Source organism: Mytilus californianus, unplaced genomic scaffold, assembly GCF_021869535.1.
Source record: "Mytilus californianus isolate M0D057914Y unplaced genomic scaffold, xbMytCali1.0.p SCAF_29, whole genome shotgun sequence".
NCBI classification, from domain to species: Eukaryota; Metazoa; Mollusca; class Bivalvia; order Mytilida; family Mytilidae; genus Mytilus; species Mytilus californianus.
This window is the reverse complement of record NW_026262678.1, coordinates 586,246-605,347: the sequence shown is the minus strand read 5'-3', so window position 1 is coordinate 605,347 and position 19,102 is coordinate 586,246. Positions and strand designations below refer to the sequence as shown.

Below are 19,102 nucleotides of genomic sequence, written 5' to 3'. Positions count from 1 at the left end.
CCTATTTAATTTGGCCTTGTCATCAGCATACGACCTTGCCATTAGATTGGCCTTGTCTTTACCATACGACCTTGCTCAACAGCCTTGTCGTAAATTCTTACATGAACTGAGCGTTCAATCTAATAGCTAAAACACTAGAAACGAATTCAGAAGATCCCAACAAGGACTTATTATTCATACCATGAATAAAAATGTTCTGATTTGGTTGAAATTCTAAAACATCAGTTACATAGGGTTGCAAATACGAACCTTTTTTAAAAATCATTGTCCAATATGACGAGGAAGGCCACTTTGGAACTATCAAAGTGCCTCTAGCCTTACATAAAATCAAATGTTTGATTGCTCTACAGACAACGGAAATAGGAGGAACAATCCAATTTACTTCATTTTTCCAATTTTGCGTGAACGCATCAACTGCTTCAACACCTGGATTCCAGAATTTGGAATTAAATCTTGGTAATTTTTTATTAAAATTACTCGCAAACCTGTCCACAGTATGCGGACCCCACATATTATCTACTAATTTAAAAAATTCTTTATTTGTTCCCCAGTCTTCTATATCAATCATTTTAGAAATATAATCAGCTTTTGTATTCTTAGATCTCGGGATCCAAACAACATCTAAAGTAATATTCAATTCAGAACACAACTTAAAAATATTAATAGCTATCTCTTGTAAATGTACTTTTGCACTTCCTTTCTGAACAATGGAAACACAGTTATTATTATCTGTATGCCATTTAACACATTTATTTCTTAAACGGTTCTTAAACGACATCAAAGCCAACAAAATAGCTTGAAGTTCTCTCCATGTAGAACTCTTTAGGGACTCTTGTAAAGTCCACATCTGATGAAAAATATTAGAGTCAATATCTATCGAGTAAGCACCAGCAGCTACGTTACTGGCATCAGAATATACAAGCACGTGAGGAAAAGAATAACCTGCTAAATGTTTTCTGTTCAATCTTTTAATGTTATTCAGCCAAAATGTGAGCTCATTAAATACACAATCAGGACATTCCAATATTAACTTTAAATCCCACTTTACTCTGTATTCAATTGCCCAGTGTAAATAACGGGTCATTAAACTTGTTATGTTACCCATGACTGGACACATAGAAATTACCTTTCCCGTTACCTGAGCCAATTTACGTGCTGTGAAATTAGGAAAGTTATTCAAAATATCAACCAATGATGTAAGTGTATTATCAATCCGTCTATCTGATATACTAATTGAAAAATCAGACGAATCCCAAACTAAACCTAACCACTCTAAACATTGTACTGGCTCAAAAATAGATTTATCCATGTTAATTAAAAACCCTGCTTCTAACAAGGAGGTTTTCACGAAAGATGAACATTCGGAAGCTTCTTGTTTATTTTTACCCATTCCAAGTCCATCATCTAAGTAAAGTACAATATCTACGCCATTTTCTCGCCAATATTTTACGATTGGTCGTAGACATTTTGTGAATAGATATGGAGCAGATGATAGACCAAAAGGCTAACACTGTAAAACAGTATAATTTTTCGTTCCAGCAAAATCCTAAATATGTTTGTTGTTTAGTACATACGTCATAATGAAAATATCCAGACTTAAGATCAAATTTAAATTGATAGCAATCTTTTGTGAAATAATTTAAAGCCACTTTCCAGTCCTCAAATTTTATTCTTTCTTTTTTAATAAAAACATTCAGTTCACTTAAATCTAAAATCAGACGTTTTTTGCCCGAACTTTGAACTGCAACACTTAGCGGATTTACAACAAACGGTTGAAATGGAGTTTCAATAACACATCCGATATTCAGTAATTCTGAAATTGCTTCATTTACAAATTTAGAATGGACATTTGCAGATTTGTTATTCTTAAATGACATAGATGTAGGAGTCTGCAAAAATGGAATAACGTAACCATGTTGGATAGTATTGATAACAAATTCATTTGCACCTATATGTTTCCAGAATTGTATATGCTTGCGTAAACTATATTTTACCCCTTTTGCAACAGATGAAATATCAATATTATCAAAATATTTAGCATGTGACAGAAACAGTTCAAACTGTCCGTAAAGATTGCTTTCATCTAAAAAAGTAGTATCAAAATACTTATCATTAACTCTGTTGCCTTGATGTCCCTGGGACAGCTGGTTTTGTACTGAAAAGGGGGCACTGAGTTCGCCAGTGACCAAGCTGGTTGCAGTTGTAACAGATGTCATGAGATGAGGGTTCCCTCCGTCTGCTGGTCCGAAAGGGCGGCTGTTGATAATTGTTTTGTCGAACATTGTGTTGATTGGGCATTGGAGCAGGAGGAGCAGAAACAGTAGCTGTAACGGTTCTATAAGGATGAGGTATTTTCTTTTCCTTGATACTCCTAATGGCACGGCTTTCTGCAGAACGAATGCGTTTCTTATCTTCTGAGTCGGAGGCAAGGTCGTCACTCTCATATTCGCGGACGGTTTTCCAGCCTGCGGGAGATTTGTCTGCAATGCGGATGAGTTTATTACGCTTCTTAACTTTGAGGATAGCACCAGATACCAATTTAAGACATGCTGCATCTTCATCAGGAATACGCTTCTGAAGCTTAACAAGGTCGGCCATAATTTCACAATTGAAATTGAACTGTATCTGGTTATCCTCACCTTTAAGTTTAACTGACACTTCTTGCTTGAGTTTGGTAGCGAAGTTCTCATTGCCAACGGCCAAGTCTTTGTGAAGAGTAGCGATCTTCCCGTCAAGATAGGTTTTAAACAGCGAGAATGTATCCACCAAGTCGTTATTACCAGTATGATGTGCAGAACTACCATCAGGCAACGAATGTACACTAGGACCAGGCAAAGATTCATGGTCAGAATCTAGAAGTTTCTCGGAGTCAGACATACCACAATAACGAACTGCTGCTACGTTAACTATAGGCAAACTTCGAATAACTTTATTTTCTCAAACGAACCCCTTAAGTAATACTTAATCATGCTTTTCACGAATCTCATGAGCGCATATACCCGTAAAAACCGCATTGCGGGTATATGCCATCCAATCAAATAGAACATAAACACACACCATGTGCTTGATGTAAACACACACACACGTGTTTATAGTAAACAATCACTTGACCGTAACTACGTCATGTGACCAATACCTTTGATAAATATATAAATATGACCCTCCTCTGTATGTTATACATTATTGTACGACAGGAAAAACTTAAAAATAAATATTATCTTTCAAGTTAAAACCAGTTTTAGTATTGTAAAAAAGAACAAAGAGTGCATGGAAATATCTTTACATTTGCAAGATACAGTACGCTATAAGAGATGGGGACCTCGGTGACTGATGATCATGGATGATACTGGCTACTAATCCAGGGTGATTTCGTTCAACATTTATTTAATTCTTCAAACCTGTTTCAATCAAAATTAGAATACGAAAAGGGCAAATTCATATATAAGATTCACATGAGAAAAAATCCGTCATTTACCCCTAAATTTTGCGTACTATTTTAATTCTATCCTTTTGATATTATATTCATCATTAAGGGATTACAATTTTGTACAGCCTATATATGAACATGACACGTGTCTTTATAATGGTTTTGTCTATCTATGAAATCATCGAACATATAATTAAAGAGAAATAAGTTAAACTAAATATGTAATATTCAACCTTTTTGAGGTTTTTACTTAAAATGGATGTATAATTAAACGGTTATATATTATGAGTTTTGGAATTCTTTTTTTTTCTTCTCCTTCGCCCAATTAATTTCAAGACACCTCAACTATATTAATGATTTATGCACTTTATGGAATGTCGTCTATATAAGCAGATGGCAAAACAGATAAAAGAATCAATTCCAATCTACTACCATTGGTCGATACGGAAATCGCAGAAATTCTACATGGTCTATACAACACTTTACGGATAATAATTATGTTATTAGCCGATCACAGTACTTACACTAATATCTGACTTATTAGGGTCTGATCCTTTGTTCATCAAAACTGATATCATGTATTTTAATCCATTACGAGCTGCATAATGAAGAGGTGTCTGTCCCTGTTGTAAACAAAGGTAATAGTTTAATCACATTCCCTGGAAAAATTGCATTAACGAGTATGGTGATATTTAAAAAATAAACGTTTACTCTATTTTATAACGTGACTACAAAAGGAATTGAAGATCTCGTTAAGACAATGAGACGAAGAACAATAATAAAAAGCGTTGTTCCTTTGATTTGTGTGTGTTTTTTGCTGTGCATGTACTGATTTCGTACCATATCCTTTGTTTTTCTATTAGAATTTTGGTAGGTCCCTGTGAAACAAACCTTGTCGTCAGTTTCCATAGATAAGAGTATTGATGAGAACTTTAGTGTCTTTACAATCGTTTGTCATGCATACATTTTATTAGTAATATTTTGTTTAATGATTTGTGGTGCTTGCGTTCATTCATGAATTGCAATTATTTCTTTTAAATGTTCAAGTACATTTAATGATCCTTAATTCGGATGGCAATTTTGTCTTTACGACTCTGTACACTACACTTCCAACACCAAAGCTGTCCTTTTTGCTAAAATAGTCGTTTACAAAAGCTGATTCCAATTTACTTGCTGTAACTTGTATACAGCTTTCTTTTGGATTTGCTTACTGGAAGTTTGATGATATTATTACAATTAAAATATTCTCCTTGACAGCATCTATGTACGTTTCGGCAATAACATGTAGAGACAAGTTGTAGGCAGTCCTATTGGACACTAAACGCGCTTCTTCAATAGCAGACTTGTTCCTGTTTTGTTATGAATAATAAGAAATGGCCAAATCCAGTAATGACAAGTAAAGTCGGAAACATGTAATTTGCTTTATATAACATGTGTTCTCGTTATTGTTTCGAACATGTTTTAAGCTGTTAGTTTTACAGTTTTCATTTCGGGGACTTTCAAAGCTTGCTCTGTGGTATAAGTTTTTCTCAATGTTGCAGGCCGTATGGTGCTCTTTAGTAACTAACGTCTACGTGGTTGCTGGTTGAGAGTTGTGCATTAGTAATAATACCACATCTTCTTATTTTTAAAATTGACTGCCGGATTTACTTTTCGTGCTGCATGAATGCAGTAGGAAATGTTCCAGTGGCTGCGATGTATGCTCTTTTTTTACAGTTAAGGTGTGTATGCTTGTGAGAGAGCTGTTCTTATCTTCTATCATATGCATGTTCATTGTCCATGTTTTCTTTATATTTATTATCGTGTATTATTCTTGCCCCTGCTTTGGCTTAACTTACTTCTTATATCATTCTGAATTTGCCCAATAATTGTTATATATTCATTATGTTTTACTAATGTCTTTCTGTCGACTTGTTTAAGTTTGTATAAGAGTTCTTCGACTGTTCTATCTTTTGTTAATATACCGTAATGGTTATTTTTATTCACTGTATTGACTTTCGGTCTAATTTAATTTTCTCTATACCCATTTAACGACAATAAGTGTAAGGAATTGAAAGAACACTAAATATTTGACAATTCCCAAATTTCCATGCGCTCATAAACCAGCATTCCTAACATAAATGTAACAGTCATCCATCGAATTTCCGTTCCTAATTCAACACCTTCTACGATTGTCTCAAAAGTGGCAATGCCTGTGCTTCAAGACTGTTACAACAACAATGCGCATTGATATCCCCAAATATTCCCATAGAATGCCAGCAAATGAAAAACCTGCTCTAAATTATCTTCTTATAGAACTGTTAGGTCAATGATGAACAGGAGAGCTTTTTCGCTCTCTTTTTCTTGTGACATTACTTGAAAAAAACTAAAAGCCTTATTGATATGATTACTGGAATCAAGCGAAATTGTGGTTATAATTTGTAATATGAACGGAACTTTCTTAAAAATAAATATAAAAGTTTGATTTACCAACGTATTGGAAAAACAAAATATTAAAGATATAAAATTCCCAACAATGGAAACGATCAAGAAATGAAAAAAGCATATCACTACGGTCTTAACGACTATATAATCGGACTTTATCATTTGATATCATGAATAGTGTTGATAAAAAACGTAAGCACAGGTCTTATGGCAAACTTATCAATAAAAATCTACAAATTAAAAATCGACTCAGTTATGGACTTGACGATTGCTTATCTATATTTAAAGATAAAACAGTAGAAGGCATCATTTATTATGCGCACTTGATTTATGACCACTTAGTTAAATACACGACATTTTCGGTTTTCAGCCAACGCAATGAATGTTTGCGTATAATTACTGCTTTTTTCACCATCGTCTGTTCCAATGTATAGATCTACTTGAACATCATAAACGGCATTTTAAATATATTAACAAGAGTATTGATTATGTTTATCTTTATTCTGATAACATTAAACTTCCTATCATTTCGATTACAAACAAAACATCCAGTAACAACTTATTTTAAGTATACCACAGTAACATCAGACGTCAGTATAAAATAATTCTCTTTCAATGTAAGACTGAGAATCATCGAATGGAAGATATAATCCCTATGGCCATGTTATTATGACACGGAAATAACTAACAACAACACTTAAAACACAAAGTAGACGCACATGTATGATAGTACACGCAATTACTGAAAAAAAAAGTTTAAATTGTTGTAATTACAATCCAGTCCTCCTTTCCTCGAAAGTTAATCAATAAATAAGACTTTTTATCGGGTTAATACCTTCATGAGCAACACGACGGGTGCAACATGTGGTGCTAGATCTGTCTACCAATCTGAAGCCCCTGTAATTACCCTTGGTTTTTTGGTGGGGTTGAAGGTGCTCAGTATTTAGTTTGCTTTGTTGTGTTTTGTGTATAGTTGTTTGTCTTTTCGTCGTTTTTCGTGTTTTGCCTTAGCATTGGCAATTTGTTTTCCACTTATGAGTTATAATATCCCTTTGGTATCTTTCGTATCTTTTTTAAAACTAATAACAACTGATAAAAAGTTATGTTTCTAAGACTAAAATATCCATCAGTAAACATCCAACATACAATGGATTTTGTAAAAAGACGTCCAAAACATGATCTTGTACAATGCCAAAATATAAGTATCGACCAAATGTAGGACCGTGAAGGTTCATAGGTATATCACTGTTATTTTTTGATATTAAAATCGATAAGCGATAAAAAAAAAACAACATTTATCAAAGAACTAATTACAGTATTTAATTTCTTGCCTTTCAATATTAGTTTATTTAAAGGGTCGATAAGTTTAACCAAGATGGTATGTGAATTTACGGGATGAATAAACAACATCACGGTGACCGTAACAATTAGGATGTGCTATCTTTTTTTTAATAAGTTTTTACAGTCAAATTTCCAAACAAAATATTTGTATCTTTGAAGTAATTTGATAAAGGTTTTAGGTAATTTGTCGTAACGAAGTCCTTGACTTGATAATTTACCAGTAACACATGTATTACGATAAACGATATCCAACACGTCAATTCATACACGAACGATTTGGTACATCGTAAGCTAGGACCAGAGGAACATTATCGTCCAAAGAAAAAACTACTTTCCCTCTGTCGTACATTCTTGTTTATAGTTTTTCGTGTAAAACTGAAATATTTTAATTGATGAAGGATGACTGTTATAGTTGTTTATATTTGATTAATTCAATTTGTTTAAAATAAAATGTAAGTTCCTTTGAGTAAATGTGGACGGTATATTTAGAAAATTATTGATTATTTAATTAACCTACCGATTAAAGCCGTATCGCCGCTACGTACAAAGATGTTGTCGATGAGAAAATTTAAAGCTCTGAACATCTAATCAATAAGTGTATATAGCATATTAAACCCTTTTCAACTGATTTATATAATTTGTTCTTATATTGTGCTGTTTCGCCACTTCACATGTTTTAATGTCGTAACGTTATGTATGTGCCTTTTCCAAATTAGGATCCAGTGATTGTCGTTTGTTGCTGTATATTAAACTTTTTTTCGTGTATTGTTTCGTACAAGAATCAGGTCGTAAGTTTTCTCGTTTGAATCGTTATTACATTTATCATGTCGGGCCTTTTATGACTTGCTATGCAGTTTGGTTGTGCTAATTTTGGAAGGCCATACATAGCTGCTATTTTCCCAGTCACATATATTGTCGGACTATCTGTTTTACTTATCCGATCTTAATTTGGTTTCCCTTCAGTTGTTCCAAAGCCGTGAGTTTTGTGTTAAAATTTTTTGAAGAAGGTTTGTTTGGATTATTTAGCTTATATTTACTGCTTTATTTTGCTTTGAAGTCTGAAATTTAACATATCAATATATATAAAGCATAAGATGTTGTGGTGGCCCTTTTTGTCAAGATACGATTGATTTTATCAAGTGTCCAGGGCTTTGTTTTATGAATTTTAACGTATTTCGTAATGTATCTCATAACGTGATAATATTGAAGATCGTGTAAACATATAGCTGTGTAAACAATTGTGTGAACTATTTACTTTTGAAATGGAATTGGGGGAGTATTTGACGAAATAAAACTCGTGATGATAAGACTTTGATTGTCAAAATATAAAAATAAAAAAAAAGTTAAGAACTTAACCGTATAATATTTACGTTTATGAGAATAATGTATACAGGTACCAGTCACTGTTTTATATAAAGATTTGATTATAATACCCACACTTTTATCCGCCTTATTTGGATCTGATCCTCTATTAATCAATTCAGCAATTGTCGTCTCAGATTTTGTACTAAGAGCATCATGCAGTGGTGTCGATCCCTAAAAATATATATAATTTATTGAGATAGAATTCCTTGACAAAGTGGCAGAAATGTTTAAACAACGAACTGCTAGGTTTTGATAAGTAACAATTCACATCTTTATCTTTCGATAAAAATTATAACTTTTTTACATTCACGCATATTAGTAGTATGCTTGTCTTATTGTTCGGTTATTCCGATTTTTATGCTCTTCCTCATGATATGCTGTCAATTAACTTGAATAGCGAACCTAATGAATGATAGAAAAAGAATACTGCGTTTAGACATATATTATGTTTTTGGTTATACCAACATTTATGAATCTTAAAAGTCAAATTTTCAAACTGTTTATCTCACCATTGTGATCATTCCAATTTACAATTGTTTATCTACGTGTAAGCCTTTAAGTTAAATGTGTATAGTTCATCTATGGAAAACACTTGCCAGGTCATACGAAATTGGTGAATAAAACTTGAAATAGGCGGTCTAGAAAAATATAAAGAATATATGAGAAAGTTCAATAAAATGTATATTGGTTGCTTTTACGATAAACTTAAGCTTTACACATCATATCTGACTTTACTAGACTAAAATACTCACATTATTATCTGCAGTATTTGGGTCAGATCCTCGGTTGAGTAATTCAGAAACTATGTGCGTATGTCCATACTCAGCTGCGTAATGCAATGGTGTTTTCCCCTGTAACAATAAAATCATAATATAAAAAAGAAACAGAAATTTACACTGAACATATAAGTCAATATAAACAACTGATGTAGATACAATATATACTAATCGGTAATTCGCATTCTATACTTTATTTGTATGTCGTATTGGTTTATTGGGGTAATCTGCTATCTTGAAATCTCAAAGAACAAAACACACTCAACCTATATCTAGATTGCAATATGAAATTTGAAAGTCAGGAATGCAATTCAGTTTTACAAAAAGGCGGAAGATACAAAAAGAAAATTCAAAATCCTTAGTCGAAGAGAAACTGATAATGCAAAAAAAAAAAAGAAAAAAACAAGCAGGTCAAAACAATAATACATGGAAAAAAAACGAAAAAAGAACCCCACCACAAATCAGGGTTGATATCAGGTGCTCCGGAAAGACTTCTCATTTGAATGATGAGACGATGTTTAGTATCAAATTATATTGACTGTTTTATATAAGTGCATATTTTTTGGTCCTTTTTGCACCTTAATCATATAGAGGTATATTTCTTAGATAATTGTATTTCAAAATAGATTTGAATAGTAAATATACATATTTTGTTATGTATTAGACAACGAGCACGATTTTCCAATATGTTCTATCTTTGATTTGAATGTATATAAGAGCCATCTTTTCATGTTTTATTTGAAAATTATATCGTTGCACATTTAAAAAAGCGTTATCATCATTCTCTATTCAGGAAAACCTTTTTTTCAACGTATAATTTTGCACAACATTTAGGTTATAAAGATGCTTATAGACACAAAATAATATAATTGTTTTTTTTTTTTTAAAGTATTAGAGTATTTAAAAATTACATCGTTTTCATTTAAATCAGGCCACCTATTTAACTCAACGGAACCTGAACATTACACTATTATATTTTAAAACTCAGATATGATCTTAATTATATGATATCAATGGCAATAGTTGGGCACAGATGCGCAATACATTTCAGGTAGGCGGTAATGGTAGCCTTTTCCTCAATTCGTCTGCTCATATCGTAAACTTGGATATGTATGATGGCTCGTTTCGAAGTTGAGACATTTTCAAATATGTGGTTAAATTTTCGGGGTACGAAATGAGATTAATTTTTCAATAATTTAGCACACCCCGATAACCCTTTCGTGACACGCCTCCTAGAGGTAAAAAATCCCCTTATTCACACAATAAGTTCTTTGAAAATTTAGTTCTTTTCATACATTTAATGACTCCATAGTTTGTACACATTTTTTCTTTGGTCCTCGACTCTTCAAATCAGCATAAATAATTAAGCTGAGTAACTTGTTAACATTTGAAACATGTCCAATATCACTACACAGAGATTTTTTTGTTTTCTCACAACTTTTGTTTTCCTCAATAAGAGGCGCATTATGGATATTGACCCAGTTGTGACATATTAACTTTAAGTAGCGTTTAGTCCCCAATGATATAATCAATATTGATATTTAATAACAAATGTTGTTTGTTATATTTAAAATTGTATGATGATACTTCATTAAACTTATTACATGTGTGTATGAGTTTTGTTCAAGTGGTCCTGTGTGCGACAGTATTCAACAACAAGCATTTGCTACCAAGGCTTGTTTTTGTAGGCAGCACAATCATTTGATCATACTTTCTACATTATTTACTGTCATGTTCATTTGTAAATTGGTGGTCATCGTGGTAATAGCTGCATAGTACAGGTTATTTATTGATAACAATGCGTTCGATAAGCTAGCGGGGAGATTTTTGCACACGTAAAACTAGCTAAATATTACCAAATATTGTAATTTACAAAGTCTGGCTATGTATCTTTCAGTGGTTATGTCTGTTTTCATGTCTATTTTTCTCGGACTATTCGGATGTGATTGGTTGGTATGGTTTCTATTACCGTTTACATTTGGTAATTCTAGGCATCCTTTTTCTGTATTACTGATAGTCAGTTACAGTGTAATGATTTCATTTTCTAATGTGTCGTTTACGAAACGACCGTCTGGTGTACAAAATTCTTAACCGGTATCCTTGATGAGTATTTATTAAACACACTTTAAAAGTAACATATTTTCAGGTAATACGTTTGTACTTGTATTATATCATATGTGATATATCGCATTTATTCCTAGAATATAATCTCTTAGTCAGAATGTCCATTGTTTTGGGGGTTTTTTTGGCAACAGTTCTCGTTGATCAATATTGTTATAGAAGTACGTTTACTTAGATCGTTGAGGATTATTGTGCTTGTCCTTATGAATAATTTTGAGGTATTTATTCATACGTTTATTAATCGATTGGTTAAAAGATTCGTGACTGTCATTTATCCGGCAAAATACATGATCAGCGGTGAGATTCTGAAAGGGCTATGGCCTATGGGATACTTTTAAATTGCACATCGAACTAAGTTATCTTACATATAATCTAATACCATCGAACTATGTACTATTGAGCACTCATGCTTGTAGTGCAAACGATTAGAATAACATTTGATATAACGATGCAAAGGTATTTGTCAAACTAATAAACTCACTTTTTTATCTACCACATCTGGATCTGATCCTCTGTTTAATAATTCCAACAAAACGTCTTCATTCGTGTTTATAGCTGCGAGGTGAAGTGGTGTCTGGCCCTATTTCGAAAAGACTATGTGTTTGTTTCGTGTCGAATATTGATATGTTTTATTTTTAGAATTTATTCATATTTCTGTACATCAATTTCAAATAATTCAAGTAAAAATATATTGATTTTTGTAAAAACTTATCTATAACAATTATAAATGCATGTGTAAAGGCATACCGAATTTGGCAATTCAAATTATGAATCTTAGAAAACAACAGCATAATTACCCCTTCGTTCTTTCCTATTGTTCTCATAACACTGCCCGGGGAAACATACCAACACGAACCATAATCAGCATTTTAACATTTGTATTAAGTGGCACTATCTTACATATTTAATAAATATCTGTCAAAGCCAGCTGTTTTTTCTTTTATATCTAAAATCGCTATTGCTTTACGAGCTCCATATGTAATATGTATCGCACAATTTGCATACATGATATAATTCTTTATCAAACAATGAAAATAAACATACGTATACATCTTACATCTAATATTCATCTAATACATCTCAATGTGTACATAGTCTTAAATCTCTACGAATTTTCCTGTACCTACTAGATTTCTATTAATAAACTGTGGTCACTTTTTCGAAATGTACAAATTTTTTGTCCATATTCAAAGTGTTTTGAAGGTAGGTATGTTTCAAAGCTACTTTTGAACTTTTTATTAAGTTGGAGTTTTCTATTTTTTGTAAATTTGATATTTTATTATTATATAAATTTTCATAAAAGTTTTCTAAATTTTATTTCTTTATACCAACCTAAATTTTGTTAATCTAAATGAAAAGGTGCGCTTGTATGTTTGATGTCACTGTCATGACTATAGATAAACTAAAGAATTGACAACATGTCAAGTTATACATGTTATAATTATACATCCATTAATAAGTTTGCTAAGAATATTATTACAAAGACACTAATGTATGGTAAAATAATAAAATTCCATCTAATAGTTATACATTTAGCATATATTGTTAGCCTGTATAACAAAGATAAATATAAAACTATCATTAATATCTTGTAAAAATACAAACTTTGCTATCTGCTATGTTTGAACCTGATCCTTTGGTAATTAATTCAGACACTATATGTTGAGATCCATATTCAGCTGCATAGTGGAGTGGCGTTAGTCCCTGTAAAGAATATGATATCAATATTATAAACTGGTGGATAGTGACACTGTGGGTATATACTAGGCCTATACGACTCCATTTTTACTTAAGATGTTGGTCAGTCACTGTGTTAACTTGTTTCATAAATTGTCCATGCAATTTCAATTATTTTGAGAAGGCCCCTCGTATGATATAGTTAATTTATTATGCCGTATTTGCAAGATGATAGTACGTGTTTAAATCGGTTAGATGACCAGGAAAAGGATTGAACTTATTTATTAAATATCAGGTGTGTAGCTCTTGTGGTTACTGATGTTTGTTCAGTCTAATTATATCATTTATTATATCAAAATGTTTTAGTTTCATTTTCGACATTAACAAAGATGGTATTGTGAAAATATCACTTAATATCGTGTTGCCCCTGATCATGCTGATACAGTAAATTTACTCATGTACATATATATATATGTTGGTTTTCCTGTTTGAATGGTTGTACACTAGTCATTTTTGGGGCCCTTTATAGCTTGCTGTTCGGTTTGAACTAAGGCTCCGTGTTGAAGGCCGTACTTTGATCCATAATGGTTTACTTTTACAAATTGTGACTTGGATGGAGAGTTGTCTCATTGGCTTTCATACCACATCTTCTTATATCTATGTCTAGTAACAAACAAGAAAAGATCGTTTACTTTAACTATATACAATATAAAGACCTTTTTTTTTTAAAAAGTCGATTTAATAAGTTAAACATAGATTTTGCAAAAGATAAGAGTTAATTTCGTGAAACGTATAATAATATTAATAGTACCAATTGTAATGCACCAGATGCGCATTCGAACACTTACTGTTTCTTCAGTGATGCTCCAGGCCAAAATAGTAAAAAATTTAAAATTTATTCAAAAATTAATTTAGAGTTATTTTGATACGGGTAGATGAAATGAACAAAAAACACACTGAAAATTTCGTTCGTATGGACACTTTTCTGTATTTGACAACATGAGAGATATCAGACAACAGTACAAGCATGATATCATGTTGAGGACTATACATAATACAAGACAAGTTATAAACATAACGTAGTACTGTACGCACATTTCTGTTTACAAAGGCTACGTATAAATGAAATCCAAAGTTGTTAAAATCCGAATACAAACACAGAAAAACTATGAAGTAGATAATGTGAGCTCTTACACTCTGCTATCCATTATCCAATCAAAGTCAAATTTTTTTCAAAATGTCACGATTAGGAAAAGGCAACGAGTGGTAAACTAACGCAAGGTAGGCTTAACCGGAATAGTAGAAACAAAATAAAGTGTAACTGTTGTATACGTAAAACGTTGACCTTGGTTGATATGCAGTCATTGACTATTGATTTTTGATTGTTTTATTTATTATTTCATTCAGTTATGTAAAACAACTATAATGGATGCTTTCACTATTTTGGCTGATTGTTCTCAATTATTAGCACGTCAAACAATTATGTCGTTTAATATAAAAATAAGGAAATGTAATTTGATTGCAAAAGAGACAATCATCCATCTAGCAACGTGAATGTAAGCAATAAGAAGTTATAAACAATTCCATATAGTTACCATTAAAAGGCCTCGATATGAAAAATGTGAAACAATTCAAAAGAGAAAACTAACGACTTTATTTGTAACATTCAATATACTGAAAACAAATACGACATACATAAACTAAGGACTACACTGAATTACATGTTTCAGACTTAGGACAGTCACATAAAGAATGTGGCGGGTTTAAACATGTTCATGGGCGCTCAACATACCCTCTCCCCCTTATCCGGGTCACTGGTGTAACAACACAGCTTAACAACAAACGGTCCAAATCAATTGCAAATGGCTAAACTTCATCTATCGGTACGACACAAAACAAAAAACCAACTAACATGAAAACATCGCTATGAGAGTACTTTTAGTTAATAAAAGTAAGTTTATTCAAGGAATCAAGGATTTTACATGGAATCTAACAATACAAGAACAAGTCTGCTATCATAGGGGCGCAATAAAAAGTTGTTCATATTTTTTTGTCAATGAAAAGGAACTATAATAAACTGTCATGAAAATTGGAGGTTTAGTTAGCTATTAACCGGGTTTAACCTACCATTTTGCACCTGTCTCGAGTCAGAAATATGCCTGTTATTTTCGTTTTGTTCAGTTGGTTGATATAGTCGAGCGTTTGGTTTTATCAGTTTTAACGGAATTGTCTTTTTTTATTTTTTTTCTATGAATTAGTTATTATAATTGATTGCCGTTTTCCCTCATACAAGATATTGTCATACTTGTTTTGTGCATTTCAGTGGAACTATTATGCTCAAAGTTATGAATGGGGAATACACTATAAATTAACAAAACGACACCAAGAAAGGAAGGACCATTAAATACATAACTGAGACACACTAAAATTCTGAATTTTATCGACTATCAATAGACATATCGATTATATCATTCTTTGTGTTAAAAACGACAATGTTAAATAGAATATTGTACCTTCATGTACTACTACATTAATCATTTTCGTTATTGGTATTTACAGTTTTTTAACATATTTGCAAAACATTTTACTCACGTTTTTATCAACCACACTTGGATCTGCTCCTTTAATAAGTAATTCAGAAGTGATGTTTCCTCTTTTATGTATAACTGCATAATGGAGCGGTGTTAATCCCTATTTGAAAAAAAATCATATGACATTGTATGAATTTATTTCAAATTAGGCCAATGGATCTGCTCCATTTAATACTAAAATAGGATTTATTGTAATGCGAACCTGCGATGATTCTGATGTGTAGAATATATAGAAACTGAAGGAAAACGGGACATGTTAACATTTGTGTCCGATTTTATTTTAAAGGTTTACTTTTACAGTACAATATAGATAGAAATATTTGTGATAGATGTGGATTCGTAAACATTTTGAGGGATGAGAACAATCTAACTTTGAGAAGAAGATAATGCTATAAGTAAGTAAGTAAGTAAATTATTTATTATAGTGACACGTGTTTTTCACAAACTATAATATAGTGAAATAAAAAAAAAAACAATAATTAGAACACCCGACCCTTTGGGTCTATAAGTCACTTTAAACATTAATGTCAATGGTATGACGAACAAAATACATAAATTTTATCGAAAATTTTCATATAAAAAGTTTTTTCTCTTACAGAAAGCTTGCAATAGGTATTTAGCAGTTTTTCTCGGATGTTGACATAGTAAATATTTAAACTGTTCTTCATTTGATAGTATACATAAAAATATATTAAAAAAATGAAAACAACTCGTTATATCACATAGTTCGTTTCTATGTATGTTGGCGTTTGTTTTTGTAGCAGTTCGGTGATTCTGTTGTTCTGTTTTGTTTCCTCCTATAGTTGATGTGTTTCCCTCAGTTTTGGTTCGTGACTCGAATTTGTTTCTGTTAAATCGATTGATGACTATTGAACAGCGGTATACTACTATTGAACAGCGGTATGCATGTACTACTATTGCCTTTATTTATAAATTTCATGCGTCAATGACGGGCATTTTTTTTATCAAGAACATATTCTTTGAGTTTTTTTTATTGTTATTTATTCCAATAGGAACTAATTGTGAACACTTGATATAACTCAGAATTCAAACAAAATATCATAATAGACAAAACAAAAATACGTCGTAAAAGCTCTTTCATATCACGTTCAGATATATTACTGATGTCCTGCCACTCAATATTTGTGTTTGTATCTCATATATCCTCCACAAAAACTGTTCGAACAGAGTTATAAGGAAGAACGACTAAAATCGACACTACATACGTTTAACAGTTTTACTCGAGATGCTTAGCAACACAAACTTCACAAAAAATGTGTATCATCTCAAAACCATTAGGTCGGTCATCAATTGAACTAAATGTCGTGTAGTCATCATATAAAAATTGTATTTAGCTTTAACATGTGTTCTTTTTTTCTGAGTACTAAATGAAGTGTTTAAAACATAAAAATACACATATACATGTAATATAACTTTGACCAAGGATGTACTTGATACGTATAAACTCGTATTGGCACACTTTAGCATGGTGCCACATGCAGAGCAGGATCTACTTACCCTTCCGGAGCACCTGAGATCACCCCAGTTTTTGGTGGGGTTCTTGTTGTGTGTTATGTATTATTGTTTGTCTGTTTGTCTTTTTCTTTTTTAGCCATGACGTTGTCAGTTTATTTTCGACTTATGAGTTTGAATGTCCCTTTGGTATCTCTCGCCTCTCTTTTATACAGGACGAATTAAAAGAAACTACCATTGTTATTTGAATTTACGTTCCGCAATATAGATGTTGTCCTCATACTATATAACTCAAATGTTGTGACTATGATGAACTAAATAAGCTATTCCGTCGAACTTTAACGAAGATACATCTCATATATTCACAAACGGGTGTCCCACCAGAGATTCATCCAACTTTTTGAGTGGGTTCGTGTTCCATAGTCTTTAGGTTTCTTTGTTGTGTTAAATTTTCGTTAAAAAATTGAAAGAAGTAATCATTCGATAAACCACTTCTATTTAGTAATGTTAAGACTATAATATTGATGTTTTTATCCGTCTGCAATACTTACATATATATCTGCTTTATTTAGTTCTGATCCGCTGTTAATAAATGCAGAAACTGCTTCTAACGATTCGAACTTGACTGCATGGTGAAGTTGAAGTTCTGACTGTAAAGATTTGTATGTTACCATTACAGATATATAGTCAGTGGCATTTATGTAAAATAATCCGATTGCAAATCAATATTTTGTATAGGTAATGTCCTTTTCTTCTGAAATGGTATTTTAATTCATTGCTCTTAAATGATAATGAAATTAATATTATGTTGGTTCTGTAGTCAATTCGAAACACGGTTGTTGTCATGATCTCTATATAGAAGTATGACAAATTTGATTTCATTCATTTGGGATATGGCTTATAAAAATGCGTTTTTGTATCATTTTGTTAACACCCCAATCCTCCAAAAAAAAAAAACAAAAAAAAAAAAACAAACAAAAAAACAAACAAACAGTAGTGAATCTATTTCTATTTTCATGATTAAAAAAATACTAACTTTTTAATGTCCGTAGTACTTATACATTAATAGGCATTGGTTTGTATTTCATTTGATTGTACGAACAATAACACGAATAATCTGTTCGGCAACTATTTTAATATAATTAAAAGTCTCACATTCATGTGTAGACGTGCTGAACTTCCGCTAGATAACAAATTTACCTTGCTCTTGTTCATTTTCAACTGCGCAATGAAGTTGTATGGATCTCTGTTGAAAAAAATTAACAACAACATTATGCATCTATTAAAACTAGTTTTACCTAATAACATAATTATATAATGCAATTCTAAAATATTGATATATAATTTTTTGTAAAATAATTCGAATGTATTAGAGTATCTTTGTTACGTTGCATGTTTAAATTCTGATATTCTTCGGAAATGGACATAACAATGACCTTCAAATACCCTGATATGGTATGCTGCCAAGTTCAACAAGACTAATATATTCGATTATATTTGAATCTTTTGAAGATTTTCATGTATTAACTGAAAAAGAGGATATAAGTTGATTTTATCCTTTGTTAAGTAAGTTAGAAACAGGAGACATACCAAGTATTCAATTCATGATAATGAAGAAGCCGTTTATCTAGGAATAACATTACAAATCCAATATATATGTCTATAAATATTCAAGAAACGGCTTTTGCACAAAACTTGTATAGTTTTCAGAAAGATTCAGAACTGTCTTAATTCTGATTATCTTTATCATACTTTTTAAATGATACTTAGAGTTCGTTCTTGTGTTGTCCTGTTACACCACAGTCACGGATTACGTGGAGGGTTGAGCGCCCACAAACATGTTTAACCACGTCATATTCTTAAAGTGCATGTCCCGAGTATATTTTTCTCGTTTGAATTCTTTTACA

General features: G+C 31.9%; 2 protein-coding genes across 2 annotated transcripts in view; both read right to left on the bottom strand.

Annotated features, from left to right (window-relative positions):
* Positions 1–19,102, bottom strand: part of LOC127732854 (serine/threonine-protein phosphatase 6 regulatory ankyrin repeat subunit C-like) — a 30,165-nt gene that overhangs the window by 6,912 nt on the left and 4,151 nt on the right. Inside the window, exons 2-9 of the mRNA XM_052242038.1 lie at positions 18,396–18,441; positions 17,747–17,845; positions 15,724–15,822; positions 13,060–13,158; positions 11,936–12,034; positions 9,310–9,408; positions 8,630–8,728; positions 3,952–4,050 (exon numbers count right to left, since the gene is read on the bottom strand). Of these exons, the coding sequence (XP_052097998.1) occupies positions 3,952–4,050; positions 8,630–8,728; positions 9,310–9,408; positions 11,936–12,034; positions 13,060–13,158; positions 15,724–15,822; positions 17,747–17,845; positions 18,396–18,410 (708 nt within the window). The 5' untranslated portion in view covers positions 18,411–18,441. The remainder of the gene's footprint in view (positions 1–3,951; positions 4,051–8,629; positions 8,729–9,309; positions 9,409–11,935; positions 12,035–13,059; positions 13,159–15,723; positions 15,823–17,746; positions 17,846–18,395; positions 18,442–19,102) is intronic.
* LOC127732855 (uncharacterized) lies at positions 1,539–3,133 on the bottom strand. Its single transcript, XM_052242039.1, has one exon. The coding sequence runs from the start codon at positions 2,875–2,877 to the stop codon at positions 2,113–2,115; it is 765 nt and encodes a 254-aa protein (XP_052097999.1). The 5' UTR covers positions 2,878–3,133; the 3' UTR covers positions 1,539–2,112.